Source organism: Neophocaena asiaeorientalis, unplaced genomic scaffold (assembly GCF_003031525.2).
Source record: "Neophocaena asiaeorientalis asiaeorientalis breed wild unplaced genomic scaffold, Neophocaena_asiaeorientalis_V1.1 scaffold132, whole genome shotgun sequence".
NCBI lineage: Eukaryota > Metazoa > Chordata > Mammalia > Artiodactyla > Phocoenidae > Neophocaena > Neophocaena asiaeorientalis.
This window is the reverse complement of record NW_020173393.1, coordinates 4,645,475-4,670,634: the sequence shown is the minus strand read 5'-3', so window position 1 is coordinate 4,670,634 and position 25,160 is coordinate 4,645,475. Positions and strand designations below refer to the sequence as shown.

Here is a 25,160-nt window from a genome sequence, read left to right as displayed (position 1 = left end):
TAGAGAAAGAAGAACAAGAAAACCCCCAAAGTTAGTAGAAGGAAAGAAAGATCAGAGCAGAAATAGAGACTAAAAAAAAAATTAAAAAAGATCAATGAAATTAAAAGCTGGTTCTTTGAAAAGAAACAAAATTGACAAACCTTTAGCCAGACTCATCAAGTAGAAAAGGGAGAGGGCCCAAATCAATAAAATCAGAAATGAAAAAGAAGTTACAACTGACACCACAGAAATACAAATGATTATAAAAGACTACTATGAACTACATGCTGATAAAATGGAAAACGTAGAAGAAATTATTAGAAAGATATAATCTCCCAAGATCGAACTAAGAACAAGAAAATATGAACAGACCAATTACCAGTAATGAAATTGAATCAGTAATTTAAAAACTCTCAACAAACAGAAGTCTAGGACCAGATGGCTTCACAGGTGAATTTTTTACCAAACATTTAGCAAAGAGTTAACACCTACCCTTCTGAAACTATTCCAAAAAATTGCAGAGGAAGGAACATTCCTGAACTCATTCTATGAGGCCAGCACCCTCCTGATACCAAAACCAGACAAAGATATCACACACACACACACACACACACACACACACACACACACATTCTATAGGCCAATTATCACTGATGAACCTAGATGCAAAAATCCTCAACAAAATACTGGCAAACCGAATCCAATAATACATTAAAAGGATCATACACCATGATCAAGTGGGATTTATCCCAGGAATGGGAGGATTTTTAATATCCGCAAATCAATGTGATACACCACATTAACAAATTGAAGAAGGAAAAACTGTATGATGACCTCAATAGATGCCGAAAAGCTTCTGATAAAATTCAACATCCATTTACGATAAAAACTCTTTAGAAAGTGGGCAGAGAGGGAACATGCCTCAACATAATAAAGGCCGTATGTGGCAAACCCACAGCTAACATCACACTCAATGGTGAAAAGCTGAAAGCATTTCCTTTAAGATCAGGAATAAAACAAGGATGTCCACTCTTGCCACTCTTATTCAACATAGTTTTGGAAGTCCTAGCCACAGCAATCAGAGAAGAAAAGGAAATAAAAGGAATCAAAATTGGAAAGGAAGAAGTAAAACTGTCACTGTTTGCAGACAGCATGATACTATACATAGAAAATCCTAAAGATGCCACCAGAAAACAACTAGAGCTCATCAACGAATTCAGTAAAGTTGCAGGATACAAGATGAATATACAGAAATCTGTTGCATTTCTATACACTAACAAAAAAGTATCAGAAAGAGAAATTAAGAAAACAATCCCATGTACCATTGCATCAAAAAGAATAAAATAACTAGGAATAAACCTACCTAAGGAGGCAAAAGACCTGTACTCCAAAAACTATAAGACACTGATGAAACAAACTGAAGATGACACAAAGAGATAGAAAGATATACTGTGTTCTTGGAGGAATAAATATTGTTAAAATGACCATAATATCCAAGGCAATCTACAGACTCAATGCACTCTCTATAAAAATACCAATGGCATTTTTCACAGAGCTAGAACAAATAATTAAAAAATTTGTATGGAAACATAAAAGACCCTGAAGAGCCAAAACAATCTTGAGAAAGACGAATGTAGCTGGAGGAATTGTGCTCCCTGACTTCAGACTCTACTACAGTGCTACAGTAATCAGAACAGTATGGTACTGGCACAAAAACAGAACCATAGATCAATGGAACAGGATAGAAAGCCCAGAAATAAACCCATGCACTTATGGTCAATTAATCTACAACAAAGGAGGCAAGAATATACAATGCAGAAAAGACAGTCTCTTCAATAAGTAGTGCTGGGAAAACTGGACAGCACATGGAAAAGTATAAAATTAGAGCATTCTCTAACACCATACACAAAAATAAACTCAAAATGGATTGAAGATCTAAATGTAAGACCAGATACTATAAAACTCCTGGAGGAAAACATAGGCAGAACACTCTGACATAAGTCACAGAAATATTTTTTTGGATCCATCTCCTAAAGTAAAGGAAATAAAAGCAAAAGTAAATAAATGGGACCTAATTAAAAGCTTTTGCACAACAAAGGAAACCACCGACAAAATGAAAAGACAACCTACTGAATGGGAAAATATCATTGCAAATGATATGACTAATAAGGGATTAATATCCAACATATATAAACAGCTCATACAACTCACATTTTTTAATTCTGCTGATTGAAAAATTCTGCTGAATAGACATTTTTCCAAAGAGGAAATGCAGATGCCCAATAAGCATATGAAAAGATTCTCAACATAGTTAATCATCAGGGAAATGCAAATCAAAACCACAAGGAGATATCACCTCATACCTGTCAGAATGGCCATCATCAAAAAGAACACACATAATAAATATTGGCAAGGATGTGGAGAAAAGGGAACCCTTATACACTGTTGGTGGGAATGTAAATTGGTGCTGCCACTGTGGAAAACAGTATGGAGGTTTCTCAAAAAATTAAAAATAGAACTACCACATGACCCAGCAATTCTACTCCTGAGTATATATCCAAAAAAACCCAAAAGCACTAAATCAAAAAGATACTTGCACCCCAATGTTCATAGCAGCATTATTTACAATTGTCAAGATATGAAAGCAACCTAAGTGACCACCAACAGATGAAAAGATAAAGAAAATGTCAGATATATACACAATGGAATACTACTCAGTTATAAAAACAAATGAAACTTTGCCTTTGGAGCAACATGGCTGGACTTGGAGGGCATTGTGCAAAATAAGTCAGACAAATGTATGATATCACTTACATATGGAATCTAAAAAACACAATAAACTAGTGAATATAACAAAAAAGAAGCAGACATATATAGAGAACAAACTAGTGTTTACCAGTGGAGGGGGAGGGGTAATCAAGGGGTGGGGGAGTGGCAGGTACAAACTACTGGGTGTGAGATAGGCTCCAGGATGTATTGTACAACACAGGGAATCTAGCCAATATTTTGTAATAACTGTAAATGGAAAGTAACCTTTAAAAATATTAAAAATTTAAAATAAATTAAAGAGAAACAAAAGGTTATAGAAATCTTGGGGAGAGGAGTTTATGGTTTCTTAAGGCCCTGGAAATAGGGGGTTCAAGGAAGTCCACTTGGCGGTCTAAAACCACAAGGACCCAGCTGACCTGGGGCCACACATACACTCAATGTAACATTGTTACTTTCTTCCTTAGATGGGAAACTTTTGCAGTAGTTGTCTCCATGATAAGATTCCAATCCTTTAGCCTATAGCCCAGCCTCTTCCTACCTTATATCCTAGTGCTCTGCTTCTCCCTTTCTTACCCATCCGTCTAGGAGGGGTGGTGTTTCCTGCCCATAGGGAGGGCCTCGCCACTGCAGATACACACGGCTGGGCTGATGACCACGCCCGGGGGGCCAGGGAGGGAAGCCACTGCAGCTGCTGCTGCTGATTTAGAAATGGCCATGCTTCTCCTGGAAAAGCCGAGGGGTGTTTGCTATTTATTGTCAGAACAAGTTAAACCAAGCGCAAGTCATGAAGCCTGTGTGGACAGCCCTGGAAGAGCTGCCATGCATTATTCCACCCAGTGATCTCCACTGCTGCTTGGGACACAGAAAGATGTCCTTCAGGGGTGCACGTTCACACACGAAATCTAACACCAAGGTTGCCTCCCTGTTAGACATCATTTTCTTGCTGATGGAATCAGAAAGCTTGTTAGTCACTGAAATGAACACACTCTGATGAGTTAAATGAAAACTAGCATATGGGCTATTTTTGGAATAAACAATTCTAAAGCATATTTCAGTGCACCTTAGTTATGCCTTCTGTTAATTAAAAAAAGACTTTGATAAAATGGAAAAGCCAAGTAATATAGCTTCTAGAGATGAAGGACTCTACTTATCAAGGTCCCTGTGATCCGTAGGAGGGAGTCAATCCCAGGCCACTTAAAGGTAAAGTGAATTAGTATTTTTAAGAGAAAAACGTAAGAGTTACTTGAATTCGTTTTAAAATTCAGATCAGTGATGACAAAATTCATTTAAATAGACTCCCATAAAGAGCCCAAAACATATCACTGGCTTTAACACTGTGGCCAGGTAAGGAAGACAGACTATAGGGGAAGAGGAGGGCGTGAAGCCAGGGAGAGAGAGAGAAAGGCACATGGACCATAATCAAAGCACATTTGCCCATCCATTCTCCATTCACCTATCCATCGTCCCATGAGGTGATACTGCAATTCCATGTAGTGGGTGGAAACTCACTCTTAGGTACATCAGAGTTTGTTTCCGGGAAGGAAGGGTGGGAGTTTAGGAAAATACCTACAGAGGAAGTAGGGTGGGTGGAAGACAAAGGCTCAGGGCAGGTTTTGGAAGGAGTTAATAAAGAGAAAGATGAATTATGCAGCTTAAGAATGGAACAGCTTTGGGGGGAGGGGTGGAATGGGGGGGGGAGGAAGGAAGAAAGTGGTTTGGGCAACAGGGTGGGGGAGAAGATGTGCTGCCAGCCACCAGGTGTGAGGAGACAGGTGGGGTTTAAGAACCAGGATGTGCGATATTCCACCTTCAGCCACGGGCGTTGCTGGGATATGAACCCCTTTACTGCCTCCAGTAAAGCCTGAGCTGGAACTTGGAAGTGGACATGAATACAGGACCCCCTTGGAATTCCCAGAAATCTTGGGGGTGGACAGTGGAATTTCCCACAGGAAGGGGAAGAGGAAACAGAACCTATTTTGTTTAAATCTTCAAAGATAGAGTGAACTTGGCTGGCATCTGAGTTATACGAACTTCATAGATGATAACACTGAGGCTTTGACAAGGTAGGAAACTGGCTTAAGGCAACGCAGCAAGTAAGTGGCAAGGCTAGAACTTGAACTCAGGTCTCTTGACCCCAAACTCCTTATTCTACTGTTCCAGTGGGGGCTGAGACAGAAACACCACCCCCTGCAATGCAGAGACACAGACTTGGGCATCCAGTGTATTCTGCTAGCACGTTAGGCTGTGTTTTCACAAGCCAAGTTAAAAATGGGGATATCAGTGCTTGCTATTTGCCTTCCAGGCACAATGACAGGAAAAGACTTCTCTGAAACATCGCCCCCGCTTTCTTCCTGGGAGGATGACAAGCTTGCCTCTCTCACTTCCAGAAGCTCCGTGGGAAGGCATGTTCTTGGCCCTCACCTTTTCACTTGGCTTTTCATCGCCCGAACTCTCAGACTTTCCATGGCGGGAGTTCAGAACTGGGGCCCTTGTTTGTTTTAAAGTAAGCAGCATTCCTTCCTGCTCCATATACCCAGGTACCAGCAAGCCACTGCTTATCAGGCACGGGGGCCCTGGAAATCCTGCTGTTTAAACGGCTGCAAAAGTCTTCACCATCCCTGGCAGGGGGCCCTGGGCCTGGTTCAGGGGTGGCTGTGGGACTTTGGACAAAGCCTGCCTGGGCCTCAGCTTCCTGACCTGCAAAATGAGAGGAAGTGGACCTGGGTCAGACCAGTGGTTTCCACAGTGGCGTCCATATAGTTGGTAGGAGAAGCCAACGAGCTATCTCCAAGGTCTTCAAAAGCCAAAGGGGATCACACTGTTGTCCTGAGTGGAGGACACCGAGTCTCTGGCTTTAGAGCACCTCATTGTTTTAGCTTTGTCTGTGGCCTGCAGATCAGAAATGCATTGAGACAGTTATACATTATGAATTAGTCAATACAGTTTGGGAAATAAAGGCTTTCAAAGTGGCAAGTCTTTGGAGGGAAGACATGGGAAATACTGAATGGTGTTTGGAGAACACTTAGTTTATAAAATCTCTAAGATGTAAGCAAGGTAAAGCGTACTGCCTAGAATTAGAGACAAGTAAAATACTGAGCAGCTCAGGGGATCCTCCAAGCAGAGCCAATATCATAAATGAGTAGAATATTCAAGGAATGCTCAAGCCCCAGCACTTATTCTATGGAAACAACAGAAATGAGGCCAGGTCTTGCTGACCCCCAAACCTGACTCCAGGCTGGGTGGGGTCATGGTGGTCATCCCCTGCTGGTTCCTCCGGTGCTGCCTGCCCACAGTGATTGGGGCAACACGACATGCTGCCTGGACCCGGTTCTCCTATCCCTTCTGCTCCCTGCTCAGCTTCTCCCCGTAGCTTGAGGGTCCTGGCGCAATGGTTCCAGCTAAAGATGTTTCCAGCCTGTCTGATGCCAAAGAGAGTCTAGGAGGTGGATAGTACTTCCCTAGAACACCTGCTCCATGGGGATCGGGGATTTTTTTTTTTTTTTTTGCGGTACGCGGGCCTCTCACTGTTGTGGCCTCTCCTGTTGCGGAGCACAGGCTCCGGACGCGCAGGCTTAGCGGCCATGGCTCATGGGCCCAGCCGCTCCGCGGCATGTGGGATCCTCCCGGACCGGGGCACGAACCCATGTCCCTTGCAGCGGCAGGCGGACTCTCAACCACTGCGCCACCAGGGAAGCTCCTGGGATTGGGGACTTTTTTGTGCCTCTTTTGTGCTTTGCTGTGTCTAGGTTTGTGCCTAGCACACGGTAGGTTCCCAGTAAATGTATGTTGATGAATGTCTGATTGAATGTGGCCCAGAAAGCATGCTCCTTGACCTTTAAGACCTCCCTCTGGCTCAGCACGCCTCTTGCCACTGGTGAGAGGTTCTCCTTGCCTCTCCCCAGCCTACTCCCTCACGGCTCCTGAGGGACACTGATTCAGACACGGATTTCTCCAGCTCAAGCCACTTTCCAGCCCGGTACCCCAGGCTGATTCTGGCTTTCCCCAGGATTTCAGTCTCACACTCTGCACAGGCTGTAACTCCTACGCTTCTAGGTCTGAATTTCTGGTTTCATTTTTGCTGCCTGTCTTAGCTTCTTGGAACTGCTGTAGCAAATTGCCACAAACGCAGTGGCTTAAAACCACACAAATTTCTCACTTGGAGGTTAGAAATCTGAAATGAGGCTTCAGGGGTTAAAATCGAAGTGTCAGCTGAGGTGTCTGTGTTCCTTTCTGGAGTCTCTAGGGGGAGAAGCCGTTCCTCATCTTTTCCAGTTTTAGAAGCTGCCAGCATTCCTTGACTTGTGGCCCGATCACTCCAATTTCTGCTTCCACTGTCACATGATCTGTTCCTGACTCTCATCCTCCTGCCTCCCTCTTATAAAGACTCTAACAGCAGGGCCACCTGGATAACCCAGGACAACCTACATATCTCAAGATCCTGAACTTCACCACATCTGCAAATTCCCATTTACCACTCATACCTTCATAGATGTAGGGATTAGGAATGTAGACATCTTTGGGGGGCCAAGATTCTGTCTACCACCCAGACCCACCCCATGGTGGGCACAGAGGATTCTAAACGATAGTGGGTGTGGCCTGACCAAGAAGAGGACTCCTCTCTGGTGTCTGGTCCCCATGGACTCTGGTCTCATCATAGAGCCCACAAAGATGGAAGAGATCTTGTCAATGCTCTTGGGTGTAGTTGAAGAGGTTCTTCCTGATGTGCCCCTCAGAAACCACAGTGTCATTCGCTGGAGGTTGTGGTTAGGATTTTACCCCGCTAATCTGACCACAGCCATTTGAAGTCCCAAAGAGCTTAAAAAAATCTCTAAGGTCAATGAAGTTGCTTTGGGAGTCTTTATCTTGAGCCCCCCACTGCTCATAACTGTCTTTGAACAGCAGCCACTGCGGAGAATGGAAAAGTATCTGTGGCTGGGGATGGCTGGTTGAATGACGTGGTACAGGATTCTGAACAGAAGCAGACGGATTTGGCCAGCAGTGCAAGAAAATAAAGCACCTGGAGATCTTTCATCCTCTGCGCAACCTTAGTTTGCTACAAATGATAGGTAGCCACCAACACAAGCCCTTACCGGATGGTCCCCAGTCAAACCACAGGACGTGGCACTGGTCCTCTTGGGAGCAGTCTAGCAATACTCAGGACCTATGGCAGACCTGTCTGTGCTGCTGGACTGGCCGGAGCCGTGGGCTGCCTCAGCCTGGGCAGGCTGGCAGAGAAGTGCTGATGCCACTTCAGAGCGCCACCCCTCCAGGTGCCGAGGGCGGCCTTTCTGATGCTCACGCTGTGTCATTGTTTATTTTCGCAAGGCGCCCAGCTGTTGTGGTGATGATATTTATATCAGTGAGTGCTCTATTCATCTGCTGATTTCAGGGGATGCTTGCCAGCTGCATACGGCAGCCAACCTCAGGGCACTTCTGAGCCTGGTGTTTTCGCGTTTAGAGAATCAGCTCTCAAAGGCTGCGCCAACATCTGGAGCTGAAAGATCTTCATTCACCCAAGAGCCACCCTTGAAGGGGGAGCTATAGCCAATGACCTTGACCCTTGCTACTTTACGCGTCCCAAAGTGAGGTTCTTTGAAACTCCTCCTCTGTGCCTGAGCTCCAGTTTTGCAATAAGGAATGTTGGGAAAAGGGCTCTGCTTCACTCATGGACCAGAGTTCACTGTTTTACTTTTTCAGGCAAAGGGATGGGGTGGTGATGCCTTCTGACTTTGGCACTCTGCAGGGGTCTCTGTTTTATGGGAATCTGTCACATTTCATGCTTATCTCAGATCCTAACCATCCATCGTTTGGGCCCTAAACCTTGGAGTCATCCTTGCTTCCCCTTTTTCTCTCACATTTCCTATTCAGTCTGGCAGGATATTTTGTTGGGTCTACCTTCAGGATATACCCAGAAGCCACTCCACTGCTACCACCTAGGCTCAAGCCACCATCACCTGTCACCTGGATTACTGCAGGGGCCTCCTCTCTGTCCTCTCTGCTTCTGCTCTTAGCAACAACCCTGCCCCTGCCCCTTCCCGCACCAACAGTCTGTTCTCCACACAGTAGCCAGAGGGATGCTTTAAAGAAACAAGTCCAATTAGTTTTTCAAGTCGCTCCTCTGCTCAAGACCTGTCAATGGCTCCTCATTTCTCTCAGAGTAAAATCACAAGTTCCTCCTATGATCCCCAAGGCCCGCATGACCTGGCCCTGCTGTGTCTCTGTGTCACACTATCCTAAGCATCCATCGTTTGGGCCCTAAACCTTGGAGTCATCCTTGCTTCCCCTTTTTCTCTCACATTTCCTATTCAGTCTGGCAGGATATTTTGTTGGGTCTACCTTCAGGATATACCCAGAAGCCACTCCACTGCTACCACCTAGGCTCAAGCCACCATCACCTGTCACCTGGATTACTGCAGGGGCCTCCTCTCTGTCCTCTCTGCTTCTGCTCTTAGCAACAACCCTGCCCCTGCCCCTTCCCGCACCAACAGTCTGTTCTCCACACAGTAGCCAGAGGGATGCTTTAAAGAAACAAGTCCAATTAGTTTTTCAAGTCGCTCCTCTGCTCAAGACCTGTCAATGGCTCCTCATTTCTCTCAGAGTAAAATTACAAGTTCCTCCTATGATCCCCAAGGCCCGTATGACCTGGCCCTGCTGTGTCTCTGTGTCACACCTTCTGCTGCTGTCCACACTGGCTTTGCTCCAGTGGCAATGGCCTCCGTCTGTTCCACCACCATAAATCCTTGGTGCGGGTCATGCCCCTGCCTGGGATGCTCTTCCCTGACATGGTCACTTGGTGCATTCTTTTTTTTTTTTGCGGTATGCGGGCCTCTCACTGTTGTGGCCTCTCCTGTTGCGGAGCACAGGCTCCGGATGCACAAGCTCGGCGGCCATGGCTCACGGGCCCAGCCGCTCCGCAGCATGTGGGATCTTCCCGGATTGGGGCACGAACCCGTGTCCCCTGCATCGGCAAGTGGGCTCTCAATCACTGCGCCACCAGGGAAGCCCACGTGGTGCATTCTTGCACCTCCTCCAAATCTGCATTCAGATATGACCTTCTCAATGAAGCCCACCTTCATCACTCGATTACAGGCGCAGCCCGTGCCCCAAACCAGCCTTCCCGTCCTGCCCTCTTATTTTTCTTTTTCCATACACTTGTCACCTTTAACGTATAATTAAGTCCGTTACAAAGTGTTTGCTGTTTATTTCTCTCCTGCTTGAGAACAGAAGTTGCATAAAAGATGGGAATTTGCTGTTTTGCTTTCTCTGTCATGTTAACTGATGCATTTCCAAACACCCTAGAACAGCTTCTGGCAAATAGCGGCTACTCAACAAATGTGGACTGAATGAATGAACAGACGCTCTCCTGAACGACTCCTACATGCACATCCCAAGTTGCGCTCAATTTTGTCCCCTACTACAGTGGTCTCCAACCTTTTCGGCACCAGGGGCCGGTTTTGTGGAAGACAGTTTTTCCAGGGACCCGGAAGGGGGGGAACGGTTCAGGCGGTGATGCGAGCGATGGGGGGTGGCAAGACGAAGCTTTGCTCGCTGACCCGCCTGCCACTCACCTCCTGCTGTGCGGCCTGGTCCCTAGCAGGGGTCCGTGGCCAGAGGGTTGGGGACCCCTGCCCTACTACCTGTTGACCCTTGAACAACATGGGTCTCAACTGTGCGGGTCCATTTATATGCAGATTTTTTTCGATAGTAAATAATATAGTACTACAGGATCTGCGGTTGGTTGAATCCGTGGGACACAGAATTGCGGATACGGGGGAACCGCGGATACGGAGTAACGGCGAATACGGAATAGCCTTGTACACAGAGGCGCCCCGTACGTGGAGGGCCGACTACAGATTATAAGCGAACGTCTGACTGCATGGATGCCTGGCGCCCCTGACTCGCGCTTTGTTCAGGGGTCAGCTGTGACCTGCTCCTCTCCTTGCCTTCCCAAACCTCCTGCTGCCTCTCACACTCCTCGCCTGCCTTCCCCACCTTGGCCAGTCGCATCCCAGATGCCTGACTATCCACACGAGAACCCCTGTCACCATCCGTGACTTCTCATCCACCTCCCACATCCAACTGCTCCCTAAACCTGTGGACCTCTACTCTCTCCTGTCTCTAGATTCTTCACCAGACCGTTTCCTATCAGGAATTCGGACTCTGCCACACCCCCACTTCAGCTCCGCGTGTCTCTCCTCCCTGCACAGCAAGGGCTTTCTACCTGCGCTCCTAGAACACCAGGGGTTCCGCCAAAGTGCCCAGAGCGGCTGACTCTCCCAGGAAGGGGCACCAGGAGGAGCCCAAAGACTAGCGCGGGTGGAGCTCCCGACCCCACCTCCTGCTTCACTGTTTCAAAGGCTGGGCTTGCAAGAAAGCTTTCATTCCCAGAAAGGATTCTGTTGCTTCCAAGAGTAAAAGCCTGATATTTACCGTACTGCGGACCAAGACCCAAACCCCTTAGCCCGGCACGGGCGGCCCTCTGCAAGCTGGCCCGGCTGTATCGTCCAGCATCACCACCCTCTTCTCCTCCTGACATCCCCCCAGCCCCACTGCCACCGAAGCTGTCCTGCAGATGAGCTGACACAGGGACCCCCGCGGGCCTTTGCCCCTGCTGTTCCCTCTGCCTGGAGAGACTTACCCAGCAACTTCATCCCCCAGACGCCAGATCTCTGCTGCCTTCTTCCGGGCCAAAGTCACCTTTCTGAAGTCTTCCCTCACCCTCTGGGCGGAAGTAATTGCTCTCCGTTCCCGGCCGGCACAGCACTTCGCGGCTGACCTCTATTATAGTGCTGCCACACGAGGTGGGGACAATTTGCTCATCTGTCTCTGTAGCAGGAGTGGGAGCTCCCGGAGGGCTGAGGCTACAGCTCAGACCCATTTTTCTTCTTCCCACACAAGGCCTGCCCAAGGCCAGTGCTCACAAGGGAATCCTCTGAGTTACTCTGGGTTTCCTTCGAGGCAGTGATGGGATGGCTTTCCAAAACCCTACAAGGCCATCATCACCGCCTCCACCCAGGAACAGCTGCCCTGCCACAGGGGTGTGAGCCCCAGAAGCTGCCCCATGACACGTGTCCTGTGGCCTGACCAATGTGCTGTAGGCACCTGATGCTTGGAAATGTCACATGCAGAGGAGCTAAGGCACGGCATGCTGGGACACAGGGGTCACCTGTGGTAAAGCCAGGCCTCGGCGGGGTGATCAGTGGGCAAAGGGTCAGTGGTTCAAGCCCCAGGCTCTGTCAGTCTGGCTGCATCACGGAGGGGGGAGGGTGGCTGCGCGTGGCCGGGTATCAGGCTGTGAGGCTGTGCTGCACGGCTGGAGATGCTGAGCTGGGGGAGGGGCCTCCTCCGTGAGCTCTGCATGGTTAGGAGCAATACCCTCACCAGTGTCTGGGGGGTGGAGCAACAGACTCTGGTCCTGGGCAGTGAGGGAGCTGGATGAGGCTCACAGACAGGGGGAGTCACTGCTGGAACTGGCAGGGCCTGGCAGGGGCCTCCCTGGCCTCAGCTGGAAGCTGAATGGGCTCGGCTTGGTGCTCACTTGCAGACACTGCCCACCAGAGGGCAGCTGGGTTGGGCAGAGGCAGCAGAGGGCTGTCCCTCCAGCTCTTGGGCACGGCTGCTCGAACACACCTGAGCACCTAGGGCTGGGCCAGGCCTCCTCCTACCTGGGCAGCGTCCAGCTCATTCAGCATCACCACAGAGGAGCAGTTATAATCGAACACCAGCCTCCAGAAGTCCGCCACGGTGTTGGGTAGAGGATGTTGTGTGACCACGAACGCGGCAGGCTGCTTGTGGCTCTGACAAAAGAACGACACAGGCTTCATGAAATATACACCCATCAGCGATGTTCTGATAATGATGAGTTGGCTGCCAGAGGCCCCCTGGGTCTGCCAAATAGATTACACAAAGCAACTGCCCGTTCTTATCTCAGGGTGCCCTGGTGGCAAAGGGGACCTTCTCATAATGAACTCATTCTCCTCCAGACTAAGACATTTCATTAGGAAGGTGTCACTCGGATGGGGATTATCCAATAAATTATTTATGACTTGGAGCTCAGCAAACAATCCTCATTACAATATGAAATGGAAGATTCTGGATGCAGATTTGCTGCTCTGCCGGCCAAGGCACCTCTTGGGATAAAAGGGATATTTATTTTGTGTCCCTGTGCCCACAATGATGGAGGAGGGGTTGGCTCAGCCCAAGGCAGAGAGCCTCCTGAAGGGGCTCATAGTTCAAGAGGTTCACTCCTGCCCCAAGGCTGGAATGTGGGCTGAACTGGTCTGGCAGAAGGTGGGCACTGTGTCCTGTGAGCCAATGGGGCAGTGAAGGTGCTCAGGTTTTAGAGTCAGGCAGACCTGGGTTCAAACCCAGCTTTGGCAGTTGTACGTTGTAAGTCATTCATCCATCCATCCATCCATCTATCCACTCAATCATTCATTCATTCATTCAAGCTCATTTATAGAGTGAATTTTTTTAAATCAGTGCTGAGCACTGGAAAGTTATTAGATCTCTCCAAATCTCAGGTTCTTCAGCTGGAAGATGGGATTCATAACTCCAAAGGGATGGCTGTGGTACAGATTGAAAAGACATGCACGTGGAAAGTGCAGCAAGCAGGAACTCAGCTGTGAGCCCGCTGGCAGGGCAGGACCATCCCTGACTCGGTTCTTCATCCTTGGCACTAGCATCATGGCCGGCACACTAGACGCCCAGTACAGGTCCAGCAAACAACCGAATACACTCAGTCCCACGTTACAGGTGGGGAACTGAGGCCCAGAGAAAATGGGCTGTGTGAGTCTGGACTACATCTAAAGCTTCAACTGGGTGCTACTTATTACAGTACCTGTGAGAAGGTATTTGGAAAGATTGGGGAGCATCTCCGCTTCATCAGTGGTTTGTAAAACCTGAGAAATGACTCATATTCTCAACAAGTTTTCTTGAGTGACTGTTCATGCCTGTTTCCGGTGGAGTCACAGGGCAGCAGAAGGATGGGGAGGGAAAAAGAGTTTGCCCATTCAAACCAGGAAACGTCTCTGGCAAAAGACTCTGCCAAATAGAATACCTAAAGCACCTGCCATTGCTCTTTTATTTCTTGGTGTCCTGATGGCAAAGAAAATGCCTTGCAACCATGGATGCTACAGATGCACTAGGGGGTCTTGTCTTCGAAGGGTCTTCTCCTGTCAGTGGAATGGTCAGAGGAAGAACCTAGGAGAACAGAATGTTGAGTTCCCCCAAAAGCCAAACTCTAGTGGCAGAAGCTGGTCTGCAGACATTTCCAGACATGGAAAAAAATCTAGGCTTTAAGAGTCAAAAGACTTGGGGTTCAGACCCTGGCTCCACCCTTTCTGAGAGCGTTGACCTGGAGACAGTCATGGAAATTCTCTGACCCTCAGTACCTCATCCAGAAAAAGGGAATAATCATATCCAAATGCAGAATGAGACAGTCTATGTTCAGGATCTGACATACTGCCCAACACTCAGTGAATGTTAGTTTTCTTTCCATTTTCCCTGTCTCTGTGATAAATGCTCTATTAGGCCAGCATACCTGACAAAGCCTTATCTGAAAATATGTTCGAGATCTGTGCTCCTGCCGGGTTTCAGGGATCAGCTGGCAATCCATTTCATGGATAACATCGTCCTTTACCAAGGGAAACATTAAAAATTAACCCAGAGGACTTCATATTTTTCTGCTAGCAGCAAAGCTGCCATGGTTACCAGATAATGCCCAAACCGAGCTGGAATACAGATAAGGACCTTTTTTTTTTTTAAAATAAGAAAGGCAAAGACCCCAGTGATGGCTCACACGAGAAATGCCCTGTGGACAAAGAGAATACAGTCAGGAAAAAAAAAAAAAAAAAAAAAGAATACAGTCAGCATCAGAGTTTGGCAGAAGGCATTTGACTCTAGGCAGCATCTAATATACTAAGCAGAGGCCAGGAGCGTATTTGATCCTTGGATGAGGAAGGAAAGGAGGGGGAGTTGGGACAAGGGGGAGACAACGCTGGAAGGAACTTGGAAGTGTGGGTGCAACCCCAGGCCCCATCTCTCACCACACACGTGTGTGTGCACACACGCACGCATACACACACACATGCATACGTGCACACATTGACATTGGAAGACTCCAAGCTAAAGCCTGCAGTCTTCCCTCCACATCCAGCTATTTGATCTGACCAGGACAAGACTCCCTGCTTCCGGACCCAAAGCCAGGGTTTCCATGCAGGACTTGGGCACCCTATGGGCAGAGGCCAGGGCAGGCGCCCACAAAGCTGAGATAGGCACTGACTTCCTGTCAGCACTGACTTCCTGTCACCCCTCTGCCTCTAACAAACACTTAGGATGCTTGGGGATAAATTTCAAGAGGATTAGTGGTCAGAGAGGTAGTTGGCCTTGACCCCAGTGGACAGTACCCCATGTTCCTTCCTGTTCCAGGTAAGATGGGAGGTTCATGTGGGCTGGATGGACTCGACCTTCAGGTATAGGTGGGGAGAGGGACCTGGAAGGGCTCTTCCCCAGTCAAGCAATGGTGTTCTTGGTCCCGAGTCTTGGGAGGAAAGATGTCTGCATCTTACTGAATCAAGTAAACTGAGGGGAGGCTCAAGGAATATATTCTAGAGTAAGCCAGGCGTCCAAGGGTCCAGCTTGCCACTAGCTCTCTGGGTATCTTTGAGTGAGTCTCTTTCTCTGGCCTCAGTTTCCTTTGCTGGGAAGTGCATGGATGAGACTGGATGATGCACAGTTCCTTCCAGCTGCAAACATCTCACATCCTGGAAGTGGAGGGATGATACCTGGCAGTAGCTGGAGGACCCAGGGCAGAAGCATACAAGTCAGGAGCATGGACCCCCTGGGGTAGGAACATGACCCCCTAATCCCAAACCAGGTCAAGGGAGGTGTGCGCTTCTTGGACTTGATGCTGAGAAAGCAGGAGACGGTGCCCCTAAGAGAACAGTAGGAATATGGCTGGCATGTAGAATGTTTCCTGAACTGAACTTAAGGCTGAGAGTCAGCTCTGTACATAGCAGGAAGGGGGACTGGTCAGGCCTGTAGCCTCACTGTGGTGTCAGGGGACCCACTTTAAGCTTTTGGTTTATTCTTTCAGACCTTTATGGGAGCAAAAGAGCTAAAAGTACAGCTTGTATATAGGTCTGGATCAGAGCCTTCAGGGGGAGAAAGGTCTTGTGGGCCAAAAAGATCAGAAGGAGAGGCTGTCTTGGGCAGGGGGATGTCAAGGCCCTGGGCTCCAGCCACCTCCCCCTTGGGAAGAAGCTTTTCCCTGGAATGCCAGCCAGGAGCTTTTCTTAGCAGGGCTCCGCTTACATCCATCAGTGCCGCATTGATGTAGTTGCTGGATTCTCCATCCACCGAGATGAGGAAGGGCAGGCAGCGGTCCAGAGGCAGGACATCCATGCTCCGATTCTTATCATGGTTCCGGGGCAGGAGACCGATGCTGCAGTCCTCGGGCCGGACGCGAGGAGTCACGATGTTGAGGGTCTATGGGGTCAAGGGCAGATAGGCAGGTACTGCTTAGATGGTTGCCCTGAACAGAGGAGGCAGCAATGTTCAAACTCCCTTCATCCTCCAAGCCTGTCCCTCCAGTCCTTTTCCCAGGACTGTTCTCCTCCGTGGTGACGTTCTATCATCTCCTGCTGGCTGCTCCAGGCCCTGGGGGCTGAGAGCCTCTGCCAGGGGCTGTGGGACACCACCACAGGGCCAAGGCTGCAGGGACGGCACACACTCATGCGGGCTCAGACACAGGCTCTGAACACCTGCCAATCATCTGAGCTGAGTTACTCCTCTCAGCCATCCTGCATGAAGTGGTGGGCCAGCCAGGAGGTCATAAGGTGGGGAGTGGGGGCAGGGAATCCCTAATGACTTTTAAATATCACTTGAAGTGCCACGGAATGAAAGAAATGATTTTACCAGCGTGCCTCTCAGAGAGAAAGCTGTTTGAGAATCGAAGGAAGGATGCTTGGATGAGACGCCCAGGATGAGTGAGAGACCCCCAGAGAGCAAGCTCTAGTTTGTCTGAAAAATTCAGGGCTTGTATTCTGCAGAGTAAGTCTTGCAAGTGTGGGGCTAGAGCTGAACCGCCCCAGCTAACAGACTAGATGCTACGTGCAACCACCAGGGGTCCGTGTCCTCCATCTTTCCCCCATTCAGCCCTTGCTCTCTACTCAGAATCAGTAAAGTCTATTTGTCTGAAGGAGGACTAAGCCATTGACCTGGCTGGGGTATCTGCCCGTGGAACCATGGACCTACATTGGCCCTTCTGGTCCTGAAGCTTCTTTGCTTCCTCCTGCCTGTTCACAGCTCCTGTTGCCCAAAATATGACCCCGGCACTGACCTCAGGACAGTGGGCTGGACTCTGGTTTTGCCTTACTCAGTGATTCAAGTCCAGGCCTCCAGATCAAAGCTGCCACCATTCTGGCTACATGGGCTCCAAGGGGGCAGACCTGTTCTGCCTGAGCTGTGCCCTCAGGTGATGCTTCTCGGAGTTTAATGTGCGTTTAAATCACCCGGAGATATTGTGAAATCACAGGCTCTCATTCAGTAGGTCCGGTGGGACCCAAGATTCTGCACATCTAACAAGCTCCCAGGTGAAGCCAACGCTGCTGGTCCCGAGACCCCACCTCGAATTGTGAGGATCTAGGACACACTCCAATTGTACAGAAATGTTGAGAAGACCTGAGTCCCTGCAGGGATCGAGGAGCTTGAAATTCACACCTGTGTCTACAAACTTGTCTCCACATACAACCTGGACTAGAATTAAATAAGACCTCAGTTCCAAAACATATTCATAGTTTAAAAAAAAAACAAGTGTCAGCAATCACTGATTCTGTTCTGGAATTCCTTCTCAGCTGTCTGGAGCTGCAGACACTGGAAGGATATATACATAGCCATTCTTGCAAGGAAAGCCCCAGGGCTGTGCTCAGTGGCACTGAAGTTGGCTGGGTCATGAAGCCTGGGATGTGCTCGTACCTGAAATTCGTCTTTGATTTGGCTGGAGTTGGTCTGGGGGTCCAGCCTGCTGATGTTGTAGTAGAGAGAGCGGAACTCGCATACCGGGATGGCCGTGTTGCCGCAGAGACACGCTTCCAGGATGGCGTCATGCACAAACACATACTGCTCCTGCAAAGCCGAGGCGAGAGGGAGCAGGGTGCTGGGTCAGAAGGGTGGCCCGGGAGTGTCCTGTCCCATTCAGCCTGTGCCTATGAAGGATGGGCATGATTCATGTGGCAGAATCACTGCTTTCTATCCCATAACCCGAAGGGACGAGTGGCCGTGTTTCTTGGTGACTGTCTGAGCTGTGCTGAATTTTGCTCCCTGTGTAAGACTGAACAGCAGAGTCACTGATAAAAATTAGAAACTCCTGGACACGTGGCAGCAGGTGCCCGTGATGTCCTGCCCATGGCCCGTCAGCTTTCGCCTTTCACTGCTGAAGGCTGCTTACTGCAAATCCCCGAGATTCAGGCTGAGGGCCTTTATCCCCAGCAGGGCCAAAGAGTTAATGCCGTGGGAAGGAGGCCTCAAGCAATGCCAGATGGAGACCTGGGGATAAATACCTACGTTCCCTCTCTTGGGTGGGAAATTTGGAAGAGACGCTCCACACCATCTCAGAGCTCCCCCGGCAGGACTGGGCTCCAGCCGTCCACTGTGTCAAACAGCCTATAAAATACTTTCACAGTGTCGACAGGCTTGACTTCCTTCTGTCCCCTCTCTCATTTCCCCACTTGCCAACCAGTGTGTCTTGGGACACAGCCATTTGTTCCAACCAAGGAAACCACTTGCCCTCAACTCCTTGTCTCAGGCTGTTCCTGAAGCGTGCATCACCCCCTCCACCATCCCAGCTCTTTGCCACTCTCATCCTGGACACCATCCCCCCCCTTCTCTACGCCTTCAGTGTCTCATTCCCTTGGGAGAGTCTTCTCCAAATCCACCAGGCAGGAGTTGTTGCTGTTCTAGTCGCTCATTAACAAACGTTTGTTGAGCGACCATTCTCCTGCAGAACTTGGCCCATCTCTATATAAAATGTTTACCTAGAGGCATTGTAGTGATCTATTTGAACGCCTATCTCCCCCACCAGAGAGCAAGGACCACGATGTGCATAACACCAGGCAGTGAGCCTGCCTTCCACATGCATGAACCCAGGAACAGACAAGGCAGCCTCTCAGCTTTAGCAGCCTCACCAAGAAGCCTGCAGACCGGCCTGTGGGAGTTGGCTTGGAGCCTGGAGCAGGGTCTAGGTGTGTGAGCCTGTAAGTGAGGGAACTGCCTGCAGAGCCCGCAGTGACTGGCCAGGCCCAAAGCCTTGGGTGATATCTCTTTGCAGGGTTGATGATGGATGCAGCTCTTTATCTGCCCCAGCTCTGCTGCCCGGGCACCTACAGCCTCACTAGAACCAAAAGATGGGCTCGTTATAGGAGTAGCAAACCATGGCTTCCAGGCGTAGGAGAGGCAGAAAAGGCTTCCTCGTGAGACAGTGTGGTTCAGGGGAAAGCACGTGGGACATGGGGTCACCTGGACCCAAGTTCTACCACTGTTTGGCTATATGAGGCTTTGGGGACACCATTTCTCAGTTTCCTCATCTATAAAATGGGGGCACCAGCAGGAGCTGCCCCATAGGGTTGTTGTAAGGAGTAGAAACAATACCCTGAATACAAAAGGCCTGGAGTGACGCCTGGCACATAGTAGGTACTCAATAAAGATGAACCCCTCCCATGTCCCTCGGATCTTGGGCTCTCCAAGTGGACAGAGCAGTGCCTGGAGGTCTGCTTCTCACTTGAGGCCAGGAGTTATGAGTTATCTCTCTTGGAATCCCCTGCGCCTAGCTCAGGAACTCAGTAACTTCACTGAGTAAGCCATTCCTGCAGTGCCTAAAGCGATGCTTGGCACACAGTAGGCATTCAATCAATGCCAATCCTTCCCTGTTTCTCTCTTCTCCTTCACCCAAGGCAAGGACACCATTCAAAGAATACCTGAAAGTTGCCATTCAGTTGGTACTTAGATGCCTTCAGAGATGGGACACACAGCACCATTCCTCCCTGGTAGGAGTCCTTGCCCTGGGGGACCTCAGGGTTGGCAGGGGCATCCTAGCTTCTACGATGATCTCACCATAGCAAGCCATGTATCCATTCCCTCCCATTTCTCCCATGCCCAGGTCTCTTTCTGTAGGATGCCTCCACCCGTGGGCCTTTCTGTTCCACCATGCTCCTCCTTGGCCAGGGCTGCAGGTGGCTGGCCAAATGACACCCCAGGACTCACCTCCGTCTGTACCAGGTTGACCCTCTGGGCCCGGAGCTCACGCACGCAGTTGAAGATGTCCACCACCCCTTCGTTCTCGGCCATGTCAAGCATGGTGTCGATGGCGATGAAGCAGCCAGTCCTCCCGGCACCAGCACTGGAAGAGAGGACGGTGGTCCATGTTAGGGACCTTGGGGTGGGAGCAGCCCTGGGGAGGCCCCTCCCGTTCAGCCCTGTCCCCGAGGACCCTGCAGAGAGGCAACACACTGCAGAGGTCTGAACGCCAGTCCTGCCAGGAGATCCTAAGCTAGTGACTAAACTTAGAGCCTCAGTCCTCTCTTTTGTAAAACGGGAGAGAAATGCTTGCCTTTGGGGGCTATTTTATCAGGACTGGCTTATTTTTGTTGTACTCATTTAACGAACACTTACTTAGCAGTGACAACGTTCCAGACATTGTTCTAACTGCTTCTGCAGTGCTACCTATTCATTCTCTTATGAGGCTGCTAGGAAGTTTCTCACCCTGTTACACAGTGAGAAAACCGAGGCACAGGGTGCTGACCTTGCCCAAGGTCACACAGCTGGCGAGTGGTGGAGCTGGGACTTTTCCCCAGGCAGTCTGGCTCCACAGCTTGTGCTCCTACACTTCCTCTCTTAATAAGATAATGTACGCTTAGACAACATGGACGCAGGCAGTTTGCTCATCTGATGGGTAAAGATAATCCATCTACATATGCTGGGCACGCTGGAAATGCCTAGAAACATGTCTTCCCCACCCCACTTCCCTCCCTCCATCTCTCCCTTCCTTCTGTCTTCTTCAGTGAACGGGTTAATGGATGGAAGCAAGGAGGGAGAGACAAGAGAGATCAGAGGAGGTAACTGAGACGGCAGAAACCAGGTCCTCTGAGCTGTCCCAACGGACTCACAGAGAGTGAGTCCTGAGCACCATGTCCAAAGCCTTGGGTTTGTCTCCACGTGCACCTGCTCTTCCAGGATCGTGAGGCAGCAGCATCAGTAAACCAGAGCAGCCGACAGTCCCGAGACCCGACTCCAGAATCAAGGCCCCCTGATACATACTCGATTCTGGCCACTGGTGGCTTCCTTTCAGAAAATCTCAGGCCAAGTACAAAACAGCAAAAGAACTCAATGAGACCCCATGGGCCATGGCCAGACCTTCCCAGATCAGTGGGTTCCAAAATCATAGCACTGAACGAGAGACAAATAGGGCATTTGCTTTAAATGCACATAGCTTTGGAAGTGAAGGCCAGACTGCCAGGAGGCCCATCTCCACTGCGTTTTCACATTTCATTTCCCTCATGGAAACAAGTGTCTTTGCTTGACAACGCGAAAATAAAAGGAAACGAAAAGAGGAAGGGCGATGGACCAGGAAAGAAAGCAATATTGAATGACCATAAATCCAAGGAGTAGAGGCCAGTGGATCAACTGACACCCACGATGGTCTGGAGAGTAAACCCTTGTTAATCCATGCTCCATAATCTGGAAAGTCTTTGATCTTGGTAAAAGTTCATGGTTTGAATTGAGTAAAATCTGCCTTGTACTTGCCCCAGAATGCCTCCCCCCAAATCAAAACCCCCAGAAGGGACCCCCAAGCAGGCTGGGCCTCGGGGTCTAGGAGGGAACCCAAAGAGCCACTCATCCACGTCTTCTCCCAAGTCTCATCCTCGACCTGTTTTCGGAGAAAGAAGAAGCCCGACCTGATTCTGAATCTTGGATCCACCACTAGTGGACAAGCTGCCTGGTGTCTGTGAGCCTCAGTTTTCTCACACATGACACTCTTCCCTACAGGGTTCTTGGGAGGATTGATCCGTTTATTTCCGCCTCACAGAGCAATGAAGCACATGCTATTTGGGGTCAGACCCCTGGGATCAAACCCTGGCTCGACCACTGACTAGCTGTGTGACCTTGGGTGAATGACTCAATCTCTCTGGGTTTCAATACCCTCTTCCATAAAATGAGGCTGATGACAACAGCATTAATAGCACAGTACGCGTGAATTGCATGAAATTACGCTGAAAAGGCACAACGCGCGTCAATTGCTTAGCAAAAACAAGTAAGTGTTTGCTACCTGTAGTCACCACATATTTACTGAGCACTAGATGCTGGGCTCGGGAGTGGGGATGTGAAGATAAGTCAGACATGGCTCCTGTCCTGAAGGATTAACAGTCTGGGGAGGGGGACAGCATCGAGAGGCAGAGAATAGTATATAATATTTTTTAAGTGCTTACTATATGTCTGGAATTCTCTTAGGTACCTACTGTATGTTGGCCAACCCATTTAATCTCCAGGACAGCCTCAGGAGGGGGTACCACTCTGCTTAGGTGTGTCAGGGTGACAGACACAGGGGCGTCATGCAAGGAGGGCCTGATAAATGCTTGCCATTATCTCCCTTTCTTCCTTACCCCTGCTCTGGCTGCTCTTTGGGATATGGGACTTGGGGTGAACATTTTGTTGTCCTCGAGTTGTCGTGAGATGTAAAGCAGAGACTATATGCGGAATGCTTAGAGAGCCTATGGGGTGATCAGTATGGCCTCCTAATCGTCAATGGACTCATCTGTGAAATGGGGTTTCTAATTCACACCTCGCTGTTGTGGCGAAGGTAAATGGGTGCTGTGTGAGAAAGGGGTGGCTCTGAGACACCCACAGCTTATGGTGTCTCTCCTTGACTTGGCTCAAGACCTTGCCTGATGTGGACACTGCCAGGGCAGAGATAACCTGCATGCAGTTAAGAGCATGCGGGGTCTGAAAAGATGGACCGGGCCCAAGGTCACATTGGAAAAGAGAGGCGCTGGCTGGGGAGGAAGCGAGCATGCTAGTTGGCCTTCAGGTCTGGACATCCGCCCTCCTCCAGTTCCTAAGGCCCTTGACATGATACTTCATCTCCGTTTAGGAGGATTCCAAGATGTGCTCATCACTCCCAATGTGACTTTCTGGGTCAGAGCTGAAAATATCCCTTCTCCATAATAAGCTAAAACCTGACACTGTCCATTTATTCTCTACAAAGGACCCCGCAGGCCAGCAATTGATTTTTAAAATAAGAGAAATGAAGAGAAGCACACTTCCACGGGGGCATCCTGCCGCCATGCCAAGGGCGAGCGTCTGGAGAAAATCATGTTAAATATCCTGGCTCTGCCATTTCACACCTGTGTGACCTGAGCACAGTATCTACCTTCTTAGCGCCTCAGTTTTCTCATCTGTAAAATGGGAATGACAATAATGGCCACCTCTCAAGGTTGGGTGAGAAGTAAATGAAGTAATGCGGGTGAAGTGCATGTGTAGCAGACGCTGTCAGTGCCAAGCCCACGTCCTCAGGGTCTTTACTGTTTCAGGGCAGCAGCAATAATAACAACCGCTACTGCTACTATTAGTACTATTGTTGTTGGACTTAGGACCCTGGTCTCATCAGAAAGGGCTGGGAAGAGGGGACACAGGCAAAGAATAAAGGCCACTGGACAAGAGAGTTACCCCCTCACCGAGAGAGCAGAGCTGCAAAGGCCTCCTTGTTTAGGGCGGGGCCTTTCACTTACCTGCAGTGGACCACTATGGGCCCAGCTTCTGGGGGATTGAGGAACTTGACCTGGCGGACAAAGCCGAGGAGGCCGGTGGCATAGCAGGGGACGCCGTGGTCGGGCCAGCTGGTGAAGTGGAAGAGGCGGAGCTCCCGGATCTCATGGTAGCCTTTCTGAGGAGAGAAGGGCCCTCTGTTCCTCCAGCTGCTGCCCCCAGCCACCCTGCCCAGCACCCATGGGGAGCCATGAGGCTGTGAGCACTGAGGGTCCAGCTTCCCTGCTGTCAGGGAGGGCAAGGCCCTCAAAGGGTTAGTAGGTACTACTGCGCAGAGTGATTCTGCATCTCTTATACCTGGGAACTTCGGAAGTAAATAAAGTGAAACTGATGGCTCTACTGCAGGACTTCTCAGAGCCTTTACTGTGCTAACATACACGCTGAATTCCCAAGGGGGCTTATAACATTCACACTGTTTGGCCCAGGGGACCCTCTTTTGATAAATGTTTTATAGGACTTATATTCAGCAGAACAGATTCAGAAAAATGTTAGACTTCAACTCCAAGTTCGAGTTGTTTCCAGGGGAATACAAGGCCTTTCACTGATTGAGGACTGCTGTCCTTCAGTTCTCCAGTCTGGTCTATGATACTCTCCAGGACTTTCAAAATTAAAAAGGCAGACTTCTTTATTAATTAGATTCTTATTTAGAATGATAAAACATGAAACAAACAAAAGCAGAGCTTCTCTGACTGACGCGGGTGGTGGGGCCTGGAGCTCCCATCGTTCCCCTTCCCCTCCCCGCACCCTCCACATAGACATGCTCCAGGCCAAATGGCAGTTCTTGACTAGTCTATGGTCAGGTTATGCCTCTGAGCCTTTGCTTAGGCACTGCCCCTACCTACCTTTCTCTACCTAGCAATCTCCTGCAGATATTAGAGGCGCTGAATAGGAAGAGTGTTCGATGGTTCATTTTTTCAGTTAAAAGATATTCACCGAGGGTTACCTGTGCCTAGCCTTGTGCTAGGCACTAGGAAGGTGGAAATAAAGGCCAAGTCCCTGTCCCTGGAACAGCTCATGGTCCAGTGGGGGAGGCAGGCCCCTAAGTGGACCTTTAATTCCATTAAAGTGCATAAAGGAGTGTCAGCTAATCCCATTAGGGAGAGGAGAAATCAGAGAAGGCTTCCTGAAGGAGGGGATGCCTGACCTGAGTCTTGAAACTTATTAATAATGAAAATCATAGCTAACGTTTCTTAAGCATCGACTATGTGCCTGTCACTCTTCTGACTTCTTCAATGTATTAATTAATTTAATCCCATATCAATCCTCATACTATCATCTCCATTTTAGGGATGAGGAAAGTGAGGCTAAGCAAGGCTAAGGAACATGCCCAAGGTCACACAACTAGTAAGTTGTAAAGTTACAGTCTAAAGCCTAGCTGTGTGGCTCCACAGTCTGTCCTCCTAATCGTATGATACACTGAGGCTAAGTATTACCCAGTGGAAGGATGGAGGGATTCCTAGGCAGAGAGGCAGCTGGGGCAAAGGCCTGGGGACAGGACTTAGCATAGTACGTGAAAAGAATCACAAACAGCCCAGGGCAATTCCAGAGAAGAGTGGAAGACAGGCAATGAAGGGCAGCGGGATGGGCGGTGGGGG

The 25,160-nt window shown here is 49.3% G+C and overlaps 1 protein-coding gene across 1 annotated transcript in view; it reads right to left on the bottom strand.

The window, feature by feature from the left end:
• The window catches only part of PTPRT (protein tyrosine phosphatase receptor type T), a 754,628-nt gene that overhangs the window by 12,291 nt on the left and 717,177 nt on the right, over positions 1 to 25,160 (bottom strand). The window contains exons 23-27 of the mRNA XM_024746810.1: positions 23,529 to 23,683; positions 20,008 to 20,143; positions 17,725 to 17,874; positions 16,063 to 16,236; positions 12,414 to 12,545 (exon numbers count right to left, since the gene is read on the bottom strand). Of these exons, the coding sequence (XP_024602578.1) occupies positions 12,414 to 12,545; positions 16,063 to 16,236; positions 17,725 to 17,874; positions 20,008 to 20,143; positions 23,529 to 23,683 (747 nt within the window). The remainder of the gene's footprint in view (positions 1 to 12,413; positions 12,546 to 16,062; positions 16,237 to 17,724; positions 17,875 to 20,007; positions 20,144 to 23,528; positions 23,684 to 25,160) is intronic.